Raw genomic sequence first — 10853 nt, forward strand, 5'->3', positions numbered from 1 at the left:
ATTTAAGTCGAACTTACATTTTGAAACAGGTGGCAACCCGCCTACATATAATTAAGAAACAAAGCCTTTTTTAACCGTTTTACTAAGCCCTTTTAACCTATTTCAGTTTTTATGAATAAGGCCATAAGTATATTAGTACTTAAAAATTTCACTTACCGAAATGAACTATTGTATTTTTTTAGTTTTAATTAAAATTAATTCACACTACATACAAAGTATGTGTGTATGTATTTTTTGTAGCCAATTATTTTATTTTAAATCACTTTTACAATTTGTGCATATGTAGTTATTTCAAAATAAAAAAAGCGCTTCTTTATGTAATTGTTAGCAAATATTGCACCGCCTTTAATTTAGTAATTTAATATAAAATTTCTTTAGCAAGTTGCTTTCATCTCATTTCAACGTAAACAGAATTACAAATTACATAATCCAAACGAGGTTACTTAGATACTACCTAACCTTATGCAAAATTTTCATATTAGTATCTATGAAAAACTTCTAAAACGTGCTACTCTGACAAAATTACAAAAAAAAAGCTCAGATTTAATAATAGGGACATTCATTACGGAGCTGTCGGAGTGTACCTAAGGTATTTTATTTGTTAACTTACTTATAGACAATTACTCTGATACTGATGCCCCTAAAGAATCCTTATTAAGTCAAGGTTTTCCATGGCAATGTAATTATTGTAAACTCTTTTGTCGGTGCACTGTATATTCTTAAATGGAACATCCTTAAAATTGCTTAGGAAAGCTTTAAGGTTGGAAGTCGCATGACCAGATTCACTTGGAATAAGGGTTTTTCAAGAGTATCTGACTTTGAATGCACATTCTATTATGGAATAAAAATGTACATTGATAGATAAATCATAAATAAGCATGAAGATCCTTTCAACAATAATCTGACGAGTCTGCTTGAATCCATTAAAATAACAGAAAGGAACCCATTTCAGCCGCTTTACGATAGGCTGGAAAGGAGCAGTTTAAAATCGTTGCTCAGTTGCTAGTGTTAATCCTTTCCCTTTCAGACCCATTAAGGCGGATTCATCGTTTTAGTTCAGAACTTTTTTTCTCTGAGACCACTTCTTTTTTCCGGGAGCGAAACGCAAAAACACAATCACATGGAAGAAAAAGTTCAGAACTAGAACGATTTTTTAGAAAACTTGGGAAACTTTAGATTTTAGAAAATTTTTATTTCAGCTGCTCATTGTGTTTTACCCTCTTCCGATGTGTATTAACTTAAAAATTAAAGCTCTACTTCGATACTTATTTTCACTTTCGGAAATGTAAGCATACAAAGCCTTCTTTTGGCTTTGTAGTATATATGTATATAAACTCAAATCGCCGTGCAATGCGTTTTCTAACTAACTACGCGCTTAAAAAAACAAAAAGGTTATTTTTAAATTCGGCTAAGTTCTTATTTCGTGCATTTACTGAGCCGCCACTTTCACCTCACTCTCCGACTGCAACTCATTTCGCTGCCTCTTAATCCAGCACAGTATATTCACCCAAATGAAACCGCAAACGCCCATGTAAATCACGCGAAATCTCGGCGCGATTAAAATGAAATTTAATGTTTGTACCGGCAGCCAGAAGGTACAGGAACGTAAAAATGTGGGAACGAACTTCTCGCGCAACTCCTTGAAGGGATCCTCTGCGCGTTCCATAAGCGACATGCCTAGAAATTCAAAAAGTGAAAGTCAGATCTTTTACTAAAATAATTATTTATAATTACAATTAAAAAAGTATATTGCTTATTATGATTCTGAATTAGCATTTACTTCTAACCTGTGTAGAAGACAGTCAACAAGTATGGTGTCAACACAAATTGATCCAAGACCAGCTTCTTTATGATTATGGGCTTAGCAGTTCCTGGAAACGTTCTATCCAACCATTTGTACCTAATTTCGTGTTCGTTAAGAAAGTAAAATTTTCAATTAATCTATTTTAGCAAATAAATATGTTAGAGTGTATATGTATGTAAACATATTCATTGAGGCGTATTTATGCGACGCAGTGCATAGACATTTAGATGTGCGGATTAGAAAATATATAAAGCTACACTAAAAACTTTTTCTTATGTGGAGCTACCAAAGACTCGAATCCAGCAGCGTCATTGTGCTTTAGTAAAGTGCATGTGTGTTGTGCTTTTAATGTGATTACCAAAAGTTATTGTTAGTAATTAAAAAGTAAAAATGCAAAACCAAAGGTAACTATAAAAAAAATGTAAGTAAACAGAAAATTACCGAAATGTATGCAAAAGAAACTGATTCACCCGGAATGAAACTAAAAATAGACTACACGCTGACTTAGAGGCTAAGTGAGGACGAGTTTGAAAATTTGGAATTATTTCTATGAACCATAGGGAGGGTTGAATTATTGGGTGTAAAAAATATACCGCAACGAATGTGTAAGTGACCCTTCAGGAGGGGATCGACAGCATCAAATTTATTCGGACACTCTAAGGGGCATCCCAAGGTGGTGCCGCTTTAAAACTGTTCCACGGAGACACTGGATTTCCTAATGTTTCAGGTCTACAAAGTGTGCGCGTGTCTGCTTGTGTTCTTTGGTGCGTACTTTGGACTAGGAATGCTCCCGGTGGACTGCAAGGACGACAGTACAGCAGAATTCTGAACGAGGTAGCCCCCAAATTGGTTGGCGAAAAAATTTCCCTCCACTGAACTCTCCCCAAGGGTGTCGACAGGAATTCGATACTCCAGTATATTCTGTGCGTTATCAGAACGATATCCAGCTAAGATCTAGGAGAATCGCGAGAAGGCTCGCTGCTCATCAATAGCACAGCCCATCGCAATTCCATTTGATCACGGTAGGGAGGTTTCCCTCAATCCAGGGTGTTAAGCGGACTATGCCTATTGGATGGCATGGGAACGGATTGTATTTCTGCGGTGCCTCCCTGACACCGGGTCGCCTCAGTAAGTAACCTACCTTAATTATGGCATGGGGCGCTACCGTGGCGGACGGACTTATTCCCCTTTCCACTCGCTAGGTCGCAGTGCCAGGCCATCTCGGCTTCGGTACAGCCCGGCGCTGTTTCTGCTTCCACAAGTGTTTAGGCGCGACTGCTAACACCGGGCGTTTAAATTCATGCTATGTACTCTCCTCCTGCATGGGCAAACATTTCCGTTGTGCAATTTATGAAATTTTTGCACATTCATTTCTCTACTTCCATATAATAAAACTTTCTTAAGTTTTATTTTTATGGCTTGGCCTAGTCTGATCCATCCTCTGGACACTGTTGTGGAGTATTTTGAGGACTCTGCATCACTTACAATCAAGGAATGAAACCGAAACCCAAACCGAAACCGTAACCGTTTAAAACCGTTTCGTTTTTCAAAACCGAAACCGAAACCGTAACCGTTATCTTGACCTGAAAAGGAACGATACCGAAACCATTTCAATCACAGGTTTCAATCGGTTTCCAGAAATTTACAAAAATAATAAATAAAAATTTCTTTGAAATAAATGATTTATTTAACCAAAATCAGCAACATTTTGCTAAAATTCTTGTTAAGTAGTAAATAAGTATGGCAAGGTAACTTTTCGCAAAAATCTGCTGATGACTTTGTTGTTGTGAATCGATAATCGATTAATTATATTTAAGTAGTTTCTTTCCCGTACGCAATGCGAGATCCCGCGTGTGCCCAAAACAGCCCAGAATTCATGCCTGTACTCAACAAAATGGGTAATAGAGAGCGAAAATTCGAGCGTATTCGATCGTAAGTGTATTCTTCTTCCTGCCCGAAATAGCCCGAAATTTTCTCCGAGTAAAAATGGATAAAGTGTCAAAGTGCATATCAGCTGTATTGTAATTACATGTTGCCTGCATTTACTTGGTGCTTTTAAGGAAAAGTGAATGGCCTGTTGATGTATTTTCAATCTATGTACTTAAAATCAAATTTGTGAAACCAAAATTCAATTTCCAAGTGTTTTCATTTAATACCATGTTCTGACCGACAACCAAAACATTTTTCCTTCATTTTCTTTTCATTTACAACCTTTAACTTTCATTCTTATTTTGCTTTGGCCAGGCAATTAACAATAAATCCGATATGGCGTATTAAAGATGATAAAATATGACTTCCACTTCGATAAATAATCGAAAAAAACTAGTGAAGACACCGATTGGAATGAGTGGAAAGTGAGTTTTCAAGTAGTTTTCAGCGAAAACTGGTTTTCGTTTAACAGATTTTATATGGACGAAAACACAAGTTTTAGGTCGAAAACCAGTTTTAGCAACGAAAACATGTTTCCGATGTCGGTCAGAACATGGTATAAGTGACAAAAACAAGAACAACGTGAATCAGCTGTTTCTCGACTTGTGGGCACGAAATGTGGGTTTTTGCGTTTCCGTACTTCTGAACATTGTTCCATTTTTGAAAGAAAATGTTTCTCTTATTCTCTAATTACCAAATCCGGTCCGGATTGTTAGGGAAAGAACCTAGTGTTGATATTATCAGTGAACTGTAATTTTCGATTTTCTTTCCTCAACGTTTAAGACATTGTGATTTAAATAATATCAACAAAATTTCTGTGAAAAACCGAAACCGGAACGAAACCGAAACCAAAACCGAAATAAATTTTGAAGAACGAAACCAAAACCGAAACCGAAACACTTGGCAAAACCGAAACCCAAACCGGAACGTTATTTTGAATCGGTTTCATTCCTTGCTTACAATCATGCAAAGGTGGTAAACGGACTTGACCATTGGCCACAGCGCCTACCCACCTTTTCGCACTAATATTATTTAGTAAGAAATAGATGCAAATGTAAAACAAAAATAACGCTTCGGATAATAAAAAATCTGACGACAAACACTCGCAACTAATCTCTTCTGGGGTCCCTTTGGGCTTTCCTAGTGCCATTTTTTATTTTTTCAAGGCAGCCTTGTATGCAGTCCAAGAACGATTAAGCCTTGCTATATTAAAGAACTCTCCTTCCTGAAAAGCGCTATTGTCCTCCTTGGTCCACTGATGTTTCTTCGTTTTTCCTTTCGGAAGCATAATCGGGCACGAAACGGAGAGGCCCGCATTACAGGCATCGGTAACGCAATCAAGGGCTTCCTCAATTCGTTCCCACGAGCTTAACGTACCGAGAGAAGCAAGAAGCCTAGCTTACTGAGAGAAGCGTTATTGAGCAGATACCCCAAAAGTGCATCCCTAAACTAAGTCCAGTCGGTACAGCAGCCGGGGCTTCAAACCTTTTCAATCAAAAATGTAAAGGCTTATCAAACTGTCGCCACAAAATAGGCAGCTTTACTTCAATTTGCCCTAAAAAGCAAGAAGATTTTAAATGTACAGTGACTAATGGAAAAAATTTTCCGGAATATTTTTGCATTTTACGCGAAATTTTGTTGTTACAAATGCTAAAATGAACTTTTCGCAGCCTGTAAAAGTTGGATGTAATAAAGCTCGAATTTTGTTTCGGAAGCTTTTACTGTAACCGGCAAAGCAAATTCATTGGTGATTGTTGCAAAGCTTAAGCAGTTTATTAATACCGGTATTAACTACAAAGAGAGAAAAATAGTCAAGTGTTTATTTAAGTAGCCAAAGAGAGAGTTTGCTCAAGCGCACAGATACCCACTTTTTATACGATTTTACAATAAACAAATGACACGTGCACTTCTCTGAATGGGGAGTATGTATGTATGTATGTATGTATATATGGGCAGCGACGAGCGGTCACTAACAAAGTCACCATGGTAAGACAAAACATTGATAGTAAAGTTATTGGATACTCAGTTGTTGTATATTTAAACGTAAGCATGTAGGAATTTTGTGTGAGCAAAAACACTAGTGAGTGATAAGAAAAAAGAGAGAGCAAGTGCAGGGAAATAACAAATGATAACAACAATGGTGCAGACATAGCGCACTCAGTGATGAGTGAAATTTATGATTATTTTATTTGTGCGCCACACCGTGCCCAGTACAATGCTCAATGCAAAATTTATTTTAATTAAAGCCAATAAAAGGGCAATGTAAATGGAAAATTTCAAAATCAAGGCGAGCAAACACACAATTGGGTGCAAGAGGCCGTAAAATTGCGTAAGTGTAATGAGCAACCAGCATAAAGTTAAAAAAAAAACTTAAAGCGCTTAATGTAAATAAAAAAATTATTAAATGTTAGGGGTATCCACAAACTTTCGTTTGTAAAAATTATAGAAATTATACATTTTTTTCTTATTCAGTACTGATTTTGTGAATACCCCTTATGCAAAAATAAAGGAATAAACAAACCATATATAGAGTGTTGGCGCGTAAACGGTTGTGCCCATTACAGCATACCGACCTATTGTGGCATAATCGATATCCTCTTTTTCCGCATCGTTTTTTGGCTGTGTGTGAAAAGAAGTGTGTTGGTGTACGTACATATGTAGGTGTAAATTGAATATGAATACATCCATATATATAAACAATAACAAATGTCTTAAAGTATTAATTTGTTACTAAAATTCACTAACAAAATCGCACCTTAAACACTTATTCACTTACAAATTTAATCGGTTAATTACAAATGGGAGCAAAAGTCAGCATTTTTTCGATTTGACAATTTTGATGTAGTTCGGTTCGGTTAAATGAGCTCTGTTGAACTGCATCAAATTTGCCATATCGAAAAAGTTTAGCGAACATAAACTTTAGATAAATAGTTGATTTAAGGACCTGCATACATGATCATAAGTTATGAAAACAAGTTGAATAGATGTCTATCAAATAGCCATCCCCCGTTTTAATATATATTTAAAAAACGGGGAGATACTTAATCGGAGGGGCTCTTTAAAAATAACATTTCGCGAAATTCTAACTAACCGGCTTGCAATAATTATACATATATGTATTGGCATATGCTTTTTTTTTCTTGGTAATTTTTTGTTAATCTTTCCACCCTTCAGTCAAATTTTCGCATATGACACCCTGTTTATTTACAGACTCTTTCAATTAATTATTTATGTATAAACATAACTTCATCAACAGCTGATTGCACACACAAAAATTATTTAAACATTTATACCTATGTACATACGTAGTTGCACAAATAGAGTCGAGAAAATAATTAAAAATTTACCAGCATATGCTTCATTAAATATTGCTGAGAATACTCAGCGCCCACATACAAACTGCCATAGATTGCACTGTTGGTGAGAAAGGGATGGCGTCGGAAGAGGCCACGCACAGCATTCACAAAAGTGGACATATTCACCAATATAAAGCTATATTTTGATACTTTGTTACTATGTAATTAGCTATTACTAAAAATAATTTATTATAAGGAGATATTTTTATTATTCCTATGGACACTTTTCCACTGCTTGTCAACTGCACATAACACACCCTTTTCGAAGAGAGTTACTACCGACTAACCACCCAGTGGACGAGCGCAAAATCAACCCAAATTTACTGAGCACAAAAGTTTACTAATTGTTTTGATGTCTCAATACTTGGTCTGGAGCTCCGCTGAGCTTAAATTTGCGCTCAATATAACCTTGTGCCGCTCACCAGAGCACTGCCATGTCCAGAGACAGGCAAACAACAACTCAACATCTGTATGTTTTAGCGAAGCTTGCAGTTGTACGAATCTAATCTGCTTTTTTTTTGTTTGATAACCAGGAGTAGTAAATGCCATTTTAAATTAATATTCACATTAGTAATACTGATTTGAAGTAAATCTAAACTAGTAAAGTTTATTTGTTGTAAGATTTTTGCGTGATGTTCAAGAATTACCACGACAAGCTTGAGGAGAGGGTAGGTGAGGGGGTGAGCTCACTGATAAGCAAACATTCTTCAGATAAAAGTATCCCCGTTTTTGAAATATTGACTTTTTTATTTAAAAAAAAAATCGGTCCTTTTCGTGTGTTTTCTTTAACTGCATGTACAAACAAGTCTATACTTAGTTCCATTTTCTGCAAAATAATCCCAGATAGTTGCTTTACCTTATTCAATTCAAGAATGCACACTAGATGCCACTATCCAATTCCTATGTAGTGTATGTATGTGTAGGAGTTTTTTTTCTGTGGATAAGTTTTCTAGATATTTTCAATTCACCGTTATTCAGCCAAAAATAGGTTTTGTCACTTAATCACAGTACATCTTATGAAGCAATTGAGCAATCTTAATACGAGATATGGCAAATGAAACCTAACAACATTCTCCATAAACCATATATACATCACTTTTCGATCAACCCAATAGTTTCAGAGCAATTAGTCAATCATTTCAGATTATTTGTTTATGTTAATGCACACTCTTGCCTGCTCATACTTCATACAAAAAATCCTTGCGCAATTTCATTTGAACAGTCGTTCCATTTTTATTTATCCATCGATTTTCTTCATTAGTAGCTTGATTTTTTGTAACGGAACAGGCTTTAATGCAAGTAGAAAAAAAATTACACAGAATTTGTTGTTTCTTAAATTTTTCCCGGTTAAAGNTCCGCTGAGCTTAAATTTGCGCTCAATATAACCTTGTGCCGCTCACCAGAGCACTGCCATGTCCAGAGACAGGCAAAAAACAACTCAACATCTGTGTGTTTTAGTGAAGCTTGCAGTTGTACGAATCTAATCTGCTTTTTTTTTGTTTGATAACCAGGAGTAGTAAATGCTATTTTAAGTACATATTCACATTAATAATACTGATTTGAAGTAAATCTAAACTAGTAAAGTTTATTTGTTGTAAGATTTTTGCGTGATGTTCAAGAAGTACCACGACAAGCTTGAGGAGAAGGTAGGTGAGGGGGTGAGCTCACTGATAAGCAAACATTCTTCAGATAAAAGTATCACGTCTTCGAAATAATTTTTATTTGTTTTTTATTTAAAAAAAATTGGTCCTTTTCGTGTGTTTTCTTTAACTGCATGTACAAACAAGTCTATACTTAGTTCCATTTTCTGAAAAATACTCCCAGATAGTTGCTTTACCATATTCAATTCAAGAATGCACACTGGATGCCACTATCCAATTGCTATGTAGAATTGCTCGGTGATTCCGAAAATCGAGTTAATTTTTTTCTGTGGAAAAGTTTTCTAGATATTTTCAATTCACCGTTATTCAGCCAAAAATAGGTTTTGTCACTTAATCATAGTACATCTTATGAAGCAATTGAGCAATCTTAATACGAGATATGGCAAATGAAACCTAACAACATTCTCCATAAGCCACACGGCCATCACTTTTTGATCAGCGCGATAGTTTCAGAGCAATTAATTAATCATTTCGATTATCTGTTTATGTTATGTTACTCATACGCCATGCACACTCTTTCCTGCTCATACTTCATACAAAAAATTCTTGCGCAATTTCATTTGAACAGTCGTTTTATTTTTATCTATCTATCGATTTTCTTCATTAGTAGCTTTTTGTAACGGAACAGGCTTTAATGCAAGTAGAAAAAAAAATTACACAGAATTTGTTGTTTCTTAAATTTTTCCCGGTTAAAGCTTTAATTTTTTCCTCTTTTCATAAAAATAAAAAAACAAAAACAAAAAAGCTAGGCTGATTAATTAATTTTTCAGAAACCTATCACCTATCGAAAAGTGATGTAAAATGGTTTAGGGAATTCGCAAAATTGGCCGAATTTTTCGCCATTTATTGCCATTTTTTCGCAATTCNGGTGATGTAATATGGTTTAGGGAATTCGCAAAATTGGCCGAATTTTTCGCCATTTATTGCCATTTTTTCGCAATTCACTCGAAACTTTGAGGATTTACGAGTCAAACGAACCTCAGATTCGAATTCAGTGGGTCGAAGTACATGTCGGTAGGTGGGCCTGGTTAAAAGCACACGCCCCTTTCTTTGTGTTTCGGTGTAATCAGCCCTATCATGAGCTTTATTTTCGCCCGAATTCGTTCACTTTTCGCTTATGTGTATTCACTACAGGCGTTTAAAAAAAATTTTGCTAGACATTGTTTTCAGGGGGGTAATTGTAGAAGGTTTTTCTGGTATATATTTCGGACAGCGTTTTTACGTGGCGTTTCCAGATAGAAATTTATATATGTAGCGAGCATCTTGATCCGAGATAGGTGGCTGACATCAATGAGCTCTCATACCGCATCTTGCTCGTGGCAAATTTCTGTAGCATGAGGGCTCAATGAGAAGAGTTAAATATTAACTTATTTTGCCTTCTAAATACCAGCAACGCGAGGAGTCAGTGGAGTGCTGCGTTGGAAAAGGCCAGAATCACTTTTCTGTCCATATGGTCAATCAAGAAGAAAAAAAAATTTGCATACATATGTAGCTATGAGGTAATGGTACGTCAATTTTTTTTTTTTGGTAGACCTACCAAGCACTTTTTGCCGATACAAAATGCCTATTTTTACATACATATTATACTTAGGTATCATACCTTCTTTTATTTCCATCAAAGGAATTTATTATTCGATAATTCCTTTAGCATATTAAGTGTTTTAAACAACAACACACTTTGCGTGTTACCTATGTATGTACCAGCTTTTCTTTTCATAACATTTGCATGCACTGCAGTGTGCACATTTTATTACTTTGTGGCGTTAATCGCGTAGCTATGAATGACAAATTCAATAAACCCGGAAGAGAGCTGGCATCAGCAGCGCAACGATCCAATCAGAACAGCAAAGTTTCAGTCAAGCAGACGCCCATATAAATGGACTAGGGAGGGTGGAGACAGATGAATTGATTTNCAGCAAAGTTTCAGTCAAGCAGACGCCCATATAAATGGACTAGGGAGGGTGGAGACAGATGAATTGATTTATAAAAGAGTAGCAAAATATAAAAAGGATTACAAAATTGTAGGTAAATTAATGTGAATACTCATACAGCCGCATATACCATTGTACGAGGGTGGATTAAAAAGTTCTACCACTAGGAAAA

The 10853-nt window shown here is 35.8% G+C and overlaps 1 protein-coding gene across 2 annotated transcripts; it reads right to left on the reverse strand.

The window, feature by feature from the left end:
• Window positions 1–223: 223 nt before the first annotated feature.
• On the reverse strand, window positions 224–7425 carry LOC108376464 (mpv17-like protein). 2 transcript variants are annotated; one of them, XM_017632688.1, is made up of 5 exons: window positions 7284–7425; window positions 7081–7226; window positions 6255–6352; window positions 1788–1900; window positions 224–1677 (listed from the first exon to the last, which is right to left on the reverse strand). In XM_017632688.1, the coding sequence occupies exons 2-5, from the start codon at window positions 7207–7209 to the stop codon at window positions 1430–1432; spliced, it is 588 nt and encodes a 195-aa protein (XP_017488177.1). In that variant the 5' UTR covers window positions 7210–7226; window positions 7284–7425; the 3' UTR covers window positions 224–1429. The 2 variants fall into 2 exon arrangements, with proteins under 2 accessions (XP_017488177.1, XP_017488175.1); XM_017632686.1 differs by having other exon boundaries at window positions 7081–7425.
• Window positions 7426–10853: the final 3428 nt, after the last annotated feature.

The sequence above is a fragment of the Rhagoletis zephyria genome, unplaced genomic scaffold (genome assembly GCF_001687245.7).
Source record: "Rhagoletis zephyria isolate East Lansing unplaced genomic scaffold, Rhagoletis_zephyria_1.1 Rzeph_scaffold_10469, whole genome shotgun sequence".
NCBI lineage: Eukaryota > Metazoa > Arthropoda > Insecta > Diptera > Tephritidae > Rhagoletis > Rhagoletis zephyria.

Bases quoted from the DNA above. Each gene is read 5' to 3' on its own strand.
- LOC108376464 (XM_017632688.1), bottom strand. From the start codon at position 7,209: ATGTCCACTTTTGTGAATGCTGTGCGTGGCCTCTTCCGACGCCATCCC. The intron at 1,901-6,254 runs GTTTGTTTATTC...ACACGAAATTAG, and splicing joins GCGCCAACACTCTATATATG to GTACAAATGGTTGGATAGAA. The intron at 1,678-1,787 runs GTTAGAAGTAAA...TTGAATTTCTAG, and splicing joins GTTGACTGTCTTCTACACAG to GCATGTCGCTTATGGAACGC.